The 15,785-nt window shown below is 35.7% G+C and overlaps 2 protein-coding genes across 2 annotated transcripts in view; one reads left to right on the top strand and one right to left on the bottom strand.

Annotated features, from left to right (window-relative positions):
• The first annotated feature begins 24 nt into the window (after positions 1 to 24).
• On the top strand, positions 25 to 3,624 carry LOC149900491 (dynein regulatory complex protein 9-like). The gene is made up of 9 exons (XM_090112739.1): positions 25 to 123; positions 420 to 463; positions 765 to 835; positions 1,144 to 1,312; positions 1,587 to 1,733; positions 1,935 to 2,040; positions 2,403 to 2,597; positions 2,965 to 3,096; positions 3,379 to 3,624. Exons 1-9 carry the CDS (start codon positions 25 to 27, stop codon positions 3,577 to 3,579), a joined length of 1,164 nt encoding a protein of 387 aa, XP_089968865.1. The 3' UTR covers positions 3,580 to 3,624.
• A 2,472-nt stretch (positions 3,625 to 6,096) lies between these two features.
• Positions 6,097 to 15,785, bottom strand: part of LOC149900492 (uncharacterized) — a 58,757-nt gene continuing 49,068 nt past the window's right edge. The window contains exons 14-24 of the mRNA XM_090112322.1: positions 15,440 to 15,587; positions 14,794 to 14,997; positions 14,157 to 14,340; positions 13,560 to 13,736; positions 12,493 to 12,621; positions 11,780 to 11,917; positions 11,031 to 11,297; positions 10,482 to 10,631; positions 7,214 to 7,428; positions 6,841 to 6,978; positions 6,097 to 6,390 (exon numbers count right to left, since the gene is read on the bottom strand). Of these exons, the coding sequence (XP_089968448.1) occupies positions 6,151 to 6,390; positions 6,841 to 6,978; positions 7,214 to 7,428; positions 10,482 to 10,631; positions 11,031 to 11,297; positions 11,780 to 11,917; positions 12,493 to 12,621; positions 13,560 to 13,736; positions 14,157 to 14,340; positions 14,794 to 14,997; positions 15,440 to 15,587 (1,990 nt within the window). The 3' untranslated portion in view covers positions 6,097 to 6,150. The remainder of the gene's footprint in view (positions 6,391 to 6,840; positions 6,979 to 7,213; positions 7,429 to 10,481; positions 10,632 to 11,030; positions 11,298 to 11,779; positions 11,918 to 12,492; positions 12,622 to 13,559; positions 13,737 to 14,156; positions 14,341 to 14,793; positions 14,998 to 15,439; positions 15,588 to 15,785) is intronic.

The following is a 15,785-nucleotide window of genomic DNA, read 5'->3' on the forward strand; positions in this document are numbered from 1 at the left end:
AACAAATGTTTATTAATTTTAAGTATGCTACAAATTAGTTCAAGCTTAACGATAAATAGTGTGCCGTGGGGCCGGGCTAGTGACCTCAGTATGTCGTCAACAAGCAGTTCTAAAGCCTCTCAGGTAATAAAAGTTAAATTCACACATTAAAAAGTACACTATCAATTCCGATTATTAGATAATAATCGGAAAAATACTTACATATTAGACATATTTGTCCACAAGTAGGTACTCTATGTTCATAGAATTGATTCCGCATTTATTTATGTTATATAAATAAGTTCTAACTGTCCTAAACTTATATACCTGCTACTAATGATAAACGGAATTACATTAGTTTATATGTAGTAATGCTGATCAAGCAATACTGATGTATTCCCTAGATGCAAAATTGAATTACATAAATTTGGATTTTACAGGACACAATTACAGACCTAAATGTGATATACTTCGACAGATATAGGTATGTTTGAAAAAAAAACATATAATATGTAAAAACGTTTTAATAAAAAAATCTTATAAGATCACGCGCGTAGTGTTAGTAGTTACTCAAGACCTCAAATAATAAACAATATTCGTATCTACGTGTAACGAATTTTCTCATCTTCATCAACTAGACAAAAATATCTGTATTGACTATTTGCATAGAATAGAAAAATGCGTAGGTATTGAGTGTAGAAGTTAGATGTTGAATATTGGAGAAAAGAAATATAGCTTAGTTAAGTCTACGCAATTTTTATAACTGAAATGGAATTTTGTTTTAGCCTGCCGTATTTCAAAGCTTGTATGTTTGCTACGATATTAGAAGATGCTATGATGCAAACAAATATTCTTCGTGAGTAATCTAAATTCAGTAACAATATAAATTTTTGTTATAAAGAAAGTGCATAATGCCTACCTAAACTTGGTTTAGTTGGTACTTAGATGAAGAACAAGCACAACTTTATTAAAATTTGAGTTTTATAACATTCAAATGAAAAACTGTTCAAACACAACCATATCTGAAATTAAAACACTCTAAGAAAATCTAAAAAATATAAACAGTATTTTTAGTATTTAATGGAACCGAAGAGTAAATGCATCCCGAATTGATCATTTTTTTCTATAAACAACGATATAAATTCTGTTTGTATTGTATTGTAGAATCATGTAACACAGAGCTTCAGCTAAACAAAATAAAGGGCGCAATGACGCAGCTTCTCGCTGACAAATTCGGTGTCGTTAGAAAAGAAGTTAAAGACGAGCTGGACCTCATTGATCCGAAAAACTTATGCTGCTTAGAGTATAAGATTGACAAGTTGGAAAACGACAGGTTTATATTTACATACTTTTACTATGGTCTTACCACATTATTAATGCGTTAAAAGTGGGTGTTGAGGTTCAAAGGACCAAATTAGAGACCAATAAGAGGCTCAAAGGACCAAATTACCATTGGTTCGCAGCTCCGTGCGGTTTTGCTGTTCATTTATTCTGTTATAATGTACCTACATATTGCAAAAGCCGACCATATTAGCCCAGAGTGTAAATATACTACTATTTTTAATAACTTACCACTATTATAAAAATACTAATTGTCATAATTCCAGGAACTTTTTATATCAAGTTTTGAAGGAAACATACTTGGATCTATCGAAACATCGCCGATGTCATGCACTCTTTGATCATGTTTGTAAAATTAACAATAAACACGAGTATCGTGAGAATTTGATTGAAATTGAAGCCAAAAATAGGATGTAAGTTTCTTAAAGTATGTTTAGCTTAGAAAAGCAACAGGCGCTGTTCCCTCTTTCACAAAAAATTACGTAATTATGCAATCAATATATATAAGTTTATTTTCTAGAATATAGCTTGTACATAATGTACAATATAGTAAGACGACACAAGAGTGTAAACTTTATTTTAAATGTATTAACTACACATAAAATATATTGAAGAGTCCGTCGTGATTTGAACCGACAACTGCGTCAGCAACGAAACCACTTCAAGTCCGTCACTTACGATAGCAACACAGTCATCGACGAACTCAAAAATAAAGTTGGAGTAAGTAGAGATAGCTTTTTAATAAGTGTATATATTAATTATAATTACAATTAGAAATAGGTCTAGAACCTGTAGGTATAATATTCATTGACATGAATGTTGATTTTGTATACCTACTTAGGTTGATTAGTTTTACCATTTTCAACATAATTTTACGTGCAAAGTTACGATTTTTGTTAATTTTAAAATATATTCATACGGTTCCCTTCGCATTTAGCCATCTCTGACTGTAAAATCTGTAGGTTGATTCACGAAAATTTATCTCAACCGCTGAAATGAATTTCCTGTGAATTTCAATATTTGTAAGTTCTCTACTTGGTTATCACAACATTTTTTCACTTAGAATTTTTTTATCCTTTTAGGACGCAGCGTTAAATGTAGAAATCTGCGACCGATACGTCAAAAACTGGCAAAATGCGCGCACCGAGCAGCACACACAGAGGATATGGGATAAAGAAGCTCCTTGCACACAAGTAATCGAATTCTATAAGCAAAAGATCGACCAAGAGCAACGCGTGCACACAGAAGTGGAGCTACTTATTAGTATTCTTATAAACGTAATGAATTTATCTACCTAACTACCGTTTTCTTTTTGAAGTGAAAACTTCTTTAGCGGCGTTGAGCACTTTTTCTGTAATGGGTATAAAATCTTAAACTCGCGTCAGGACACGTGACGATCGAAAAAGCGTAAGACGGATACCATTCCAAAATATCAAACATGCTCAACGTTAATAATCAAGTTTTCACTTCTGCCGGCACTCCCGGAGTGCAACCCGTCTTTTTTTTCTTCCCATTTTGTCCGAATCCTCTTTCTAATTCTATCCTACGTTAGTACCTACAATTAAGTTAGTATTCTACGCCAATCATGTGTCAACACGTATATTATATTTGTGACAATTGCAAACGTTTTTTTTTGTTTTTCAGGAAACGTTGGATAAAGTTGAACACTGGATGGCCAAGTATGAGAAAGATATGGAGGCAATGGATTTAAAGATCCAACTTAAAAAGAACGAGTGGGAGAATACCGAGGAACGTAGAATACAGCTCGAGGAAAAGGTTAACTTTTAATAATTTTATTAGACAAGAATACTTGATAAATTTGATAACCGGGTCTGGAAAACATACCTACAGAAATTCTGGCTTTGAAAATGACACGTTTGAATATTTAGTTTAGTTTATATTTAATTTTCTATATAGTAATCATTTTTGTTGATCCAGATCACAATGGCAATTTCATACCACGTTTCATCTCAATTAATTCAACAGCACTAGGTACTTATACCAATTTTGGGATTATTCATAATATAATTACGGCTAAAATCTTTTGTCTTTTACCAGCTCAAGAAACACGGTGAAGAAATAACAAACTGGGTGAGCTTCAAGGACAAGCGCGAAGCAGACCGCTTGTACCGGGAGAACATGACCAAGTCGGCGTGCATGATACAGGCTTGGTGGCGCGGCCTGCTCGTGCGGCTCGAGCTGGGCCCGTACAAACCGGTCAAGAAGCGACCCACGCAAGATAAGAAGAAGAAGAAATAATTTGATGTTTGCTTCCAAAATCCTGATTGTTAAAACGTTTGTTAAGTGTATAATTGTTTTGATAATTTTGTGTTTCTTATATTTTTGTTTCTTTTTATTTTAATTATTTGTACACACATGATTTGTTATTTTTCTTTTAGAATACATGATTTAAACTACATATATTGATTTTATTTATTAAATCAACGGAACGCTGATTACTATAAGCTTTTCGCCAGCAGCTTCCGCATGGTCAAAAGACATTCCCATGGGAATGAGAAGTCACACACACACAAACACACACACACTCGCTATAGAATCCTCACTATATACCTCACCCACCGTAAACAACAAAATACAGACAAACAAACAAACTTTATACAATACAACTACATGTTGATGGTACTTATTGTTTACATAATTTTTATGAAAACCACTGAAGTACACGAAATATCACGTCATCTTCTATATATCTATATACATATATAAAATGAAACCCGTTTTCCTTGGTCACGGCATCACGCGTGAACGGGTGGACCGATTTCGATAATTCTTTTTTTATAATATTCCTTGAAGTACGAGGATGGTTCTTATGGAAAGAAAACATAAACATGTACCACGGGCGAAGCCGGGGCGGACCACTAGTGTATAATAAAGAGGCTTTTATAAAATAAACTCTTATTAGTAGTCTCGTACTCGTTAATAGTCTTTTTAACATGATAAATAATTCCTTAATTATCATATAAAACTTGAAATTTTTGAAGTTCAATGCTGCATTTAAAACAAAGATACTTATAAGCACATGTGTCAGCAGTTAAAATTTAAATTTAAACAGCGTAGTTTAATTATTAGATAATAATTGACTGAATAATTGTACATACCACAATACATTTAATCAAACAGTAAGGTAAATTTTTTGGAACTATTTTAAAAATTTTGTAAGGGATTGGTAAGGGAGTATACATAAACCAGCATTTCTTTTATTAATCTATTTAATATTTAATAATAAAACATAATACATAACATTACTCCTCAATAAATTCATAATACACATACATTAATTGGTAGGTACATAATAAATGTGAAACTTAAAACAGTACAGTAGAAAATAAAATAATAACGGTCCCTAGAACACCTATACTTGTAGTTCAAGTGCAGTGAAGATCAAAAGTACATAAATTATTTACATTAAAAACGTGTAACAATTATCATAGTAAATATATTTTCACGAATAATATTGCTTGTGTGTAAGGAAAATACGAAGGTTAAACAAATAGACTAGATTAGCTCCCCGGCGAGGCTCGCTCCTATTACCTAAGTACTTAAATCACAATTAATTTCTCTAAGAGCGAGTCTAGACGGTAGCAGCTAAAGGTGCGTACAGACGTTCGTCAAGGCTCATGAGTTCATGACGCACGTCCATGCGCTAAGCGTTCTAACAGACAAACGGCAAGTTGCGAACGGCAGAAGCTACTTCAGCCGTCGCAACCTGTCGACGGCACTCATCGAAGTATCTGCGACAGCAATCAATATGTTGACGGCAAGAAGCTAATGCACTGGAGATTTCAGTATGAACATTAACTTGTAACAAGAAAATATGACCTTGAATGACGCCTGTATGTTTTTTTATCCCTTTCACACCTATCTTGGCAAGTGGGTGTGAAAGGGATAAAAAAACATAAAGGCGTCATTCAAGGTCATATTTTCTTGTTACAAGTTAATGTTCATACTGAAATCTCCAGTGTATTAGATATAAGCTTCTTGGTCGACGGCCAAAACGGATGCCGTCAACGCACTGCAAGCGTCGCCACCTGTCGACGGTAGCCTTCGACGTTTGGACTGATACCACCGACACGTCGACGACTGCCGTCGACATGTGGCGACGGCTGAAGTAGCTTCTGCCGTTCACAACTTGCCGTTCGTCTGTTAGAACTCTAACTTCAAAAGATCTTACAGACTACTTACAGCTAACATACCAACAGACATTCTCATTTTAAATAGCTTCATTTGCAGCCTTTACATAGTTTATATAATTATTTCCTTTCTGGAAGATTTAAAATCTTAAATTCGAATGGAAGATCGTAACTAGCTTTTTACCTAAACGATACTGAAACGTGATATCTAGATAACTAAAAAAAGTACTTTTAACGGAATAGACAATTTAAATAACACTTATAAAGTGTTGAATTTACATAAATTTATTACAATAATGAACATCAAAATTGTTTGACTTTAGCCAATTGGACCCCTAATCGTAATATACACTAATCAAATATGATGAAAATTGCACGAAAGAGAAAGTATTAGAGTAAGTATCATACGTTCAGCTTATCGCAATAAGTCTTAATAGCGGCACTGGGCCTGACGTGATCACAAAGTAAACGATAAATAATATAAAAATGAACCCCTATTTCTCTTGGTCACGGCCACGCGTGAACGGGTGGACCGATTTTGATAATTTTTTATTCCTTGAAGTAAGAACCATCTTATGGAGAGAAAATATTTATGAAGTACGAGGATGGTTCTTTTGGAGAGAAAACGTGAACCACGCCCGAAGCAGGGGCGGACCGCTAGTGATAAATAAAGGTGCGTCTACACTCTCGACTGGTCGTCATTTGTTTGCGCGTGTAAGACTCGCGCTAGTTCCGCTTTCTCATCAGCAGAGAGCACATATACGGGAGGAGCGGCTGGAAGGAAACGTTCCGCTTTGTGCGGCTCTCGCTGTAATCTCGCTCGATATAACATTACAAGAACGCAGAGTACGCTTATGATGAAGGCGGATGTTGCAGCTAGGACTATTAACGCTGTGTGGTAGGATGTCGCTGCTGATACCTGGACAAAGAGAAAAGAAAGTTATTCTATTATTATAATTATATTATATTATTAATATTATTCAAATTGCGATAGGCTATTGATATTGTGGTGTATTACAGAATTTATTGGGGTCCTAAAATGATTAAGGGAAACAATGATCGGCGGGCATCACTTTCCATCAGGTGACCCGCCAGCTCGTGTGCCTGCTTAAGCGATAAAAAAAAAAAATGATAGATCATCATTAGTCAAGTACATAAAAGTGTTCAACACTCAACACATTGTTTATATCCTTTAAATCAATATTACTACACGTCGCACACTATTAAAAACTGTTTCATGAACTCCATTATATCCTGGTCTTATTAATTAGCTATCATTGTTGGAAAACTCCGTAACACAGTCTTAAATAGCGTAACACCCATATAGCCGTCCACATTTACAACACAACAAAATATAAAAGCAACATACAGTGGATTCGCTAACAATCTCTCTGTGCATAGCGGGCGTGGGCGGAGCTGCAACGAGTCTGTATTCACTGCGGATGACGTCAGCACCCAGGACACCGTCCCCTGTCTTGTCTACGCCTTCTAATTTCTCCTTTTTAACCTGTAATTGATGAAAAATATAAATATTAAAGTTATATGAGGGATACAATATTTTTTTGCTCAATAAATTCTGAAGGCATGATAACCAAAATGTGAATAATTAATTATTGTTTTTTGGGCAATAAAACATTTGATAAATTAGGTTAATAAACGTCTACTAATAAATTTAGTTAATACTTTTTCTTCATACCGACCACCAGATGACCATTACACACAAAATTATAAATCCCATTTACCATAGACTCCACATGATACACGAGGTCCGCAGCTCTAGCGCCACTCAACAACGCCCGCAACTTGACAACATTTCGTTCCTTCGCCACAGACACCGCGACTCTCGCGCCGAGCTCCGCGAGTCGCGACGCGAGTGTAGAGCGCGCTTTATCGCCTGTGGTAGAGTCGGCTCCGATGATTTCTAGTTCTAATTGTGCGGACTCGATTTGGGTTATTTCTGTGGGGATGAAATACGAATAATAATATTAATTATTGCGTATTTTATTATACAAAAAATTTTATATTTTATAATCAAATACAAATTTTATATTTTTAAATAATTAATTACTTAAGGTAACGGCACCAGTGGTGGACAAGCATCCAGTAATGGACAAAATAAATATTAAATTTAAATATTAAGACCAAAATGAACGTTATATAATTTGGCAATACTTAAAATAAAAGTTTGGTTCATAAGGGCGTATTCAGAAAGAAAGCTTGAAACTTATAAGCGCTTATCGGCGCTTGTCATGTTCATATATTTTCCTGCGCGGGTTACCAGCGCTGACAAGCGCCGTTTATAAGCGCTTATAAGTTTCAAGCTTTCTTTCTGAATACGCCCTAAGCTATCAAAATACGACATTTCATCTTATTCGGCCAAAACGTTTGAAGATGGCAGAACGTTATGTTTAGTTGCTGCGACTCGTTTCGAAGAAATCCGTTTTTACTAAGGAAATCCTTAAGGAAGTGAGGACACAATTTTGGTTATAAGAATTTTTGTATAAATGTTAGCAGATATTACTTTTATTTATAGTAGTTAATTGTACGAAATATTACACGATTTAGTATCATGATAGGTTATGTTGTTTAAATAAAATTCTTCAGTGTCCATAACTGGATTTAATTCTATGGATATATCCATTTATGGACATATGTCGAAAAAAAACTTTTTTTAAAGGTAATAATTACATGCGCTTTTCTGTATTGTCTTTTCTTTCTGATTAATAATATACCTATCACGACCATTTCAAACAAATAGTTCCAATATTGTACAACAATTGTCCATGACTGGATTTGCTTTGGTTCCTATAATGGACATTGATATTTTTTGTTAAAATTACACTAATGGGTCCAACAACATAATATCTATCTAAACGAAGAATATATTTTAGAACAATGGGTCATTATGTGCTGTGCGACTCGTTCTCGGCTTCATTCTCTATCACTGCGTAAAGAAGTCGCATACTTATGCGTATTGTAACGCATCTATCATAGAGAGTTCTCTGATGAACTGTTTGGATCGCTGTCTGCTGCTAAATTCCACCACCATATAGCAAACACGCTTAAATTTCATCCACACCACCTTGACAACAGTTTAAAAAAAGCTTTTTGTCTCGTGCTACAATTTGGAATCCATATCGATGGACCGATCAGATTAAGACTGCTGGCGGATTCAGATTGGCGATTCACTTCACGAGTGTAGCGGAATGCCAGGAAACAGGCGGAACATCGTGAAGCGGGTAACATCTACCCCCCCAAACCTCATGTTGACCACGTTTGCTCTGACTAGAGTGATATGACGAAGAAGAAGAAGTCCCAAAATGGATGGAATGGCAGTACTTTTTTTAGTTATATTTTTCATCCCTGACTTATTGAGAAAAAAACCCATATTGGTTTTTCTTAACGGACATAACTCGTATTTAACGATGCATTTGTCCAATTTTTGCCTAGAAAATGGAAATTAAGACTGTTTTAAATATTATAACTATGCAAAATAATTAATAAGTAACTACTATTTTTTATAAATACATCCCCGATTTATTGTATTCTAATCATCATTTTCAAGATTCTATTGATAACTATAAGTCTTCTCCAAGTGTAAATAACTGGAGAAACAACATTAGGTACAGTCCATAAATGGGTGTTCATAACTGGATGTTGTCCAAAACTGGGTGTCCATCATTAGATTTTTCACTGTCTAACACTGGTGCAAAAAAGTGTTTTTTTAATTTATAAATAACTTCATTATTTATGCATTGTAATCTTTTTTCTAACATTGGTTACGTTAAACTAACATTGAACTAAAGGTATAACTAAACAATATCCAATAAAGTTAAAAAACCTACGAGAAATTTGCAAAAAACTTAAATTTTTTCCTTAATCTGTACAAGACTGGTGCCGTTACGTTACTGTGATTTGTCAATAATCATTTCTATGGAAATTAGTTTTCATGAAAAATTTACATCAATTATATTATGGGATAAAAATACGAATAAAATAATTGTGAATTTTATTATTAGACGTATTTTTATATATAAAATATAAAAATACGTCTAATAATAATAAAAATAAATTATAAAAATCAAATTCAAATTTTATATTTTAAAATAATTAATTACTGTGATTTGTCAATAATCATTTCTATGGAAATTAGTCTTCATGAAAAAAATTCATCAATTATATTACATGTTAATAAAAAAATTACACTACATGTTATTTTAAACATGGAATTTATTAGCAACATTGCTACCGCTTGTATCTCTTTTGGTAAAAAGTTAGCAATGACTATTTTGACGTGATAACGTTTTTAAAATCGTTTTAGTCGGGTGACATGTTCAGAAACTTGTGTCACACCAAAACCTCACGAGCGCGATCGCAGGTATAACGAGAGAGAGACGGACCGATCTCCCGTCTCATCTCGAGCGCTGCCACCAATAAGACGTTATCACGTAAACATCTCGATCGTAAACCTACTTTACAAACAACCAATTTTTTTTCATATGATTAAATACTATATCGATTTTCACGATGTATATGTCGTGGCCATATCGTAGATTTGCTCATTTTATGAAATGGCCAATTTAGTTTGGCCAGATCGTTAAATCGTCAACGTTTCACGATTTGGCCAATGCGACCGTTTTTGTTTCTTTTTTAAAAAGCGATTCGCTTCTGGCATTTTTCTGGCGTTGTTTATTAAAGTCTAACCTAACCTAACCTAACTGTTTTCTATTGAAAAAACCGTTTTTGTTTCTTTTTTAAAAAGCGATTCGCTTCTGGCACTCGCCGGCGCTACCGCGGCACTAACTTAAATGACAATAAACAAGTTCTTAAAATATTCTGAATTTTTTAATGTTTTATGGACCCTAAGATATTTTATACGATCTGGCCAAATGTCGATGACCAAATCGTGAAACGTTGACGATTTGATCTGATCAAACTATGTTGGCCATTTCATGAAATGAGCAAATCTACGATATGGCCACGACATATATATAACGTGTATTTACTCACCGCAAGGGTCAGGCAGCGGCGCGTCGGGCACGTTGCCCGCGTGCACACGTCTCTGCCCCGCCGCGTCCACGCACCAGCAGCGGCCGCGCGCGCACTGCCGCGGGGCGAACGCGCCGTCCGACTGGCAGCGCGGGCTCCACCCCTCTATGGCTGGTGAGAAAAAAAAGTTAAAGAATTGGCGGGAAGTTTGAATTTGACACTGTCAATGGTTAGTGAGAAAAAAAATGGAATTGGCGGGAAGTTTGAATTGATAGTGTAAAATTGACAGTTTTCTTTTTTTTGTGTAAGAATTTTTTATTCATCTTACTGGCTGTTGCTATGATAGCAGATAGAAGCAATAAGTTTACTTGACATGCGCTTTAGTTGCTTTATGATCAAAAATTGTACATAATATGCAAACATTGTAAAAATAACGACAGTTAAACAACGAGAGTTATTTATTTCAAGTAGTTACAAGAAACAAAATCTCCCAAACAAATAAATAAAATAAAACAATATACCTATTACAAAGCTAAATTTGAAATTCAGAACACCTACAACACAACTCACCATTCTCATTCTCTTCCTGCATCATCTGGCATTTCGTCTTAAACGCGACCTTTTCCTTGTGCACTATAATCGGCAGTTCCTTCCTCCTGGTGACCTCAACCTTCGGCTCCACCACCTCAGCGAGAACTGAAGTATCTTCCTTGGACCCTTCAGTTGATGCTTGGTCATTGTGCTGTTCCAATAGTTCGAGACTGTCAAACTCCTCAATGTCGTCGTCAAATTCGTCCACTCTGTATGCTGTCATTTGTCGAATTAATTCTTCTAGAACTGCAAATAGAGATTTTATGGTTTAGTTCACTAATGCAAAAATGCAGTAACTTAGATGGATTTTTTTAAAGTTGTTCTGGATGTATGCTGGTCTGTGCTGGTCTGTGTTCAAGTATGCGAGTTTGTGATCATGTATCAGTTTTACGTTCGTGTATGAGTTTTACGTTAATGTATGCGAGTATACGTTCTTGTATGTGTAAGCGTGCTTACGTTCATGTATGCGAGTTCACGTTTATTTATGCGTGTGACGGTGTGTGTTCATGATTGCGTATTTAAGTTCATGTATGCGAGTTTGCATCTGTATTACCCTTCAAATGTGCATGTTTACATTAATTACTGTGTGTTAAGGTCACGTTAACGTACTTGTTTATATTTGCGTGCTTAGATCATTACTTTATAATGATCTAAGTTTGCGTGTTTACGTGCATGCGTACATGTATGCATCTGTTTGTGTGTATCTGTGTGTGTATGTGTATACATACCCTCATCAGCTCTAGCTCTTTCATCAAGCGGGTCAGCAGCCCACTTGCGTGCCTGCCGGAAGTTGCAGTTGGGTCTCGCGCCGCGCACCAGCGAGCCCTTTTGTGGGGAACCGCGGGCGTTCACACACCAGCATACGTCTGGTAAAGACATATTAGTTGTTACTAAGTTTTCTAACGAATCCTTTGTAACTAATGCGGAATTAAGAAAAAAAAAAGACGGGTTGCACTCCGGGAGTGCCGGCAGAAGTGAAAACTTGATTATTAACGTTGAGCATGTTTGATATCCATCCGTCTTACGCTTTTTCGATCAGGTCACGTGTCCTGACGCGATTTTAAGATTTTATACCCAACGCCGCTAAAGAAGTTTTCACTTCAAAAATTGAGAAGTAACTTTTATTACTCTATTGGATGCTATAAGTTGTATGTATAGTTTTGATGCCAAATTTCACATTAATTTATAGGAGACCTATAATTTAGTGTTGCGTTTATAAAAGTTAGTTACTGGGATTGCTTTGAGACTATTTTTTTCACCAGTCATCAAAATATGTTATTTGAAATTTGTTAAAATCGATTATTTCTACTTTACTTTCAATTACTATCTAATTCTCTGGAAAAACAAGAGTAAAAACTAAGTGTCATTACAACACTTTATAAAAAAACAAATCAAATAAAGAATAGACACAAAAAAATACCATTACTATTAGGTATGTTACCTATATGTGACATGCACTGCACTGGTTCCCAGCCGCCCACAGCATCACACTTGGGTATGAAAGTGCCTTTTCCATACTTCTGGGCGGCTCCTTCGTTCTTCTCTCGCAGTCTTTCACATGGACTTAGTACTAAGGAACAATGGTTTATTAAAATATTATTCAATATGTCTTATCGGCAAATGAGGATGGAAAACGACGGTCTTTGAGATGGACGGGATTGAGATGTCTGGTTTTTGTAGTAGGACAAATTTAAAGGGGAGATAACTGAACAATCAAAGATGCCAAAAAAAAATATAATTCCAGTTTTTTTTTGTGTGTTTTCAGTGAGTACTTTCTGGAATATCAAAAACAGCTGGTAATTTATAGCTGTATATTTCAGCTCTAAATTGCTCTACAGTAATCAAGAGTCCACTCTATGTCTCCCTTAAGTTTGTCGTTCTATCAACCGGACACCTTGAAAAATCTGGTTATCTGATGAATATCAGCTGATATTAGAGAGTGTAAAAGCAATATGAAGTGCTAAACCGTATGAGATGTATTTTCTAGGATGGATATTGTACCCAAAATATTGTTAAACACTGCTGAATACAATGTATGAAATTAATAAAAATGACCATGCCTTCTGGTTCAGTCAACATGGGTCCAATCTTCTTTTGGGTCAATTTTGCTGTATCCCCTTCCACTGTTATAAAGCATTGAATTAGATAGAAAGGTAGATTAGAATAAAGTCATAATAAGGTAAAATTAAAGCATAATAAAAATAAAAAGCTTTCATAACATATCGGTAGTAGACAGATGGAAGGAATAAAAATAATAAGCCTGCAAAAAGATACTTATTTTACCTTTCCTCAAAATGGAATAAGATAAGGTCAAAATGGTATTAAAATATTATATAAAAGTTTATAGAAAAGGATATCATATAGACAGAGTACAAAATTGTACAGCTGGAATAAAAAAGATTGCAATATAATTTATTGTCACTTATTGTACCATTTACCACAATAAGTACAAATATTATTTTGGTAATTTCAGTCGATATTAACATGTTTGTTATTATACTAACTCACCAGGACACACAGCATTACATTCTTCTTTCGTTCGGAAGTTGTTGTGGTTGCCAGAACAACCGTTATATTTGAATCTCTCGCAGCGATTGCGTTCTGGGTTGAAGAACCATCTCGTTGCGTTCAGGCCTTTAGCGTCTGAACAGTCACCTTCGTCCTTGTTCTCGAAACATACGGTACCTGGTTAAATGCAATTTATAAGATTGTTGTGTTGTGTTTTGTTATTCCGAGTATAAAATGTGACAGACTGTAAGTTTAAGTAAATTGACAGTTGACACACTGCTCTACGCATTAGTTGGCATCAGTATCAAACTGCACTACACACAATAAGACAGAAGTGCCAAACTGAACTGTGAGCAAGATGACAAGTGCAATAGGAAATCGCTTGACATCGATTTTGCCTGCTGATAAGATGTGGTCTAAGATTGAATATGCTTCCCTAGAAGCGTTTCCTTATATTTTTGTTTGTTGTAACTAAAGTCTTAGAACACTGTACACAGCGGGTACGAAGTACGAACAACGCACGAAGCAGGAATCATCCTTTTTTTAAGTGGGGAAATCTAAGCAGGAATCACCCTGCTGTATGTTTGTTATACTTACGTGGCTTAGGACAGCACACAGCGGGCGCGGAGTCGTGTGGGGCGAAGCGACACGCGTGTGTGGAGGGGCAGGCGGCTGCGCTCGGCCCGCAGCGGAGCACCGACCCGTCGGGCGCCGTGAGGGCGGAGCCCCACGGGCACTGGGGGCGCGGGGAACAGCGTGCGAGCGGGGGACATGTGTCACCCTGGTGGATGTTTTTGGTATTAAATCATAAAATGATGTGGATTGAGCACGCTTAAGTGTTTTAAGATCATAAAAGATTATGTGGATTCAGTGTTAGTGATGATGTGGGTATGTTATTAATTTTTATTAATAGAATAACGGGTTGAGTGACTAAGCACAATAAGCAATTGTGAGTTTTTTTAACAACACGGTGATCAATTTAGCGTAAAAAAACAATGAAGATCCGACAGTTTATTGGCGATTTTAAGATAAGTTTAATATACATACTAGATAATTTTTATGTTAATTACAGAAAGTTACAATTAACAAGATGCCTATGAACACACAAGAAGAAAAAATAAAAATTATTTTTAAAAACAATATTTTGTGTAAAATTAGTAGGGGCAGGCCACAGTGCCTGGTGGGGAACTCGAGTGGGTAGAATTGCACAGGTGGGGCAGACACTAGTACGCACCTCGCACTCGACGGGCAGCAGCTCGCACGTCTCGTCCGCGCGGCACTTGGTCTCCGCGCACGGGTCTCTGCACGCACAGGTGGGGCAGCCTGTACCGTCTAGTGCCCGGCCGTGCGGGCAGGTTGCGTGCTCGTAGTGTACGGTGGGGCACTCGAGTGGGCTGTCGCAGGGGGGAGTTGAGTTGGTTGATCTGGTGCCGGGGATCTGTGGGTGAATGTATAGACGTTATAGCTAAACTAAAGAATACGTTTAAACGTAGACACGACACTTCACATTGTTCGCGTTCCATCGACATCATAAAGTAACAATACTCGGTATACTATAACAAATATAATTTGTTCAGTTATCTTAAAAATTGTACCTATAGATGCTCAATATACAAATTGTAAAAGATATCTTCTAGTAAGTTATAGCCCTATAAAGCAGGAAGAGACGTTAATTTAGCAGAAAATTCGTAATTTTTTGAAATGTCTATAATTTTTTATTTACCTATTTATTTATTCGCAATCATACAGCATTACAGTAAATAACGTTTCTTAATGCATTGATACAAAATTATAATTACAACTAATAATTATTAATTTCATATCATAAATCAATATTTACAAGAAAAACACTTATTAAAAATTTCAAGAGTAATAATTACCTCATTGCCAGACACGTCAACACACCAGCAAGTTTTCTCAGTGCCCTTACACTGCACTCGCTCATAGGCACCATCTTCCGTACATTCTGGCACCCAGCTCCAAGCGGGCGGGTTTCCGCTTTCCGCCGCTTTGTGGAGCGCTAGAGCTCTGAAATTATAAAATACACATTTTTCTACTTTTTGGCAATAGAAATAAACTTCATCTAATAATAGCATTTATAGTTTCTTACATTACGCTTTTACAAGATTGTTTTTAAATTGATTTTGAAAAAGTTATTATTTATTTTTTGCATTTTGCTTCTGTTTTTCTATTCTTTATCACTCATCACATATCAGTTCATATATC

The sequence above is a fragment of the Colias eurytheme genome, chromosome 18 (genome assembly GCF_061535395.1).
Source record: "Colias eurytheme isolate Ceu_HAF_F1 chromosome 18, ilColEury1 Martin Lab GWU primary, whole genome shotgun sequence".
NCBI lineage: Eukaryota > Metazoa > Arthropoda > Insecta > Lepidoptera > Pieridae > Colias > Colias eurytheme.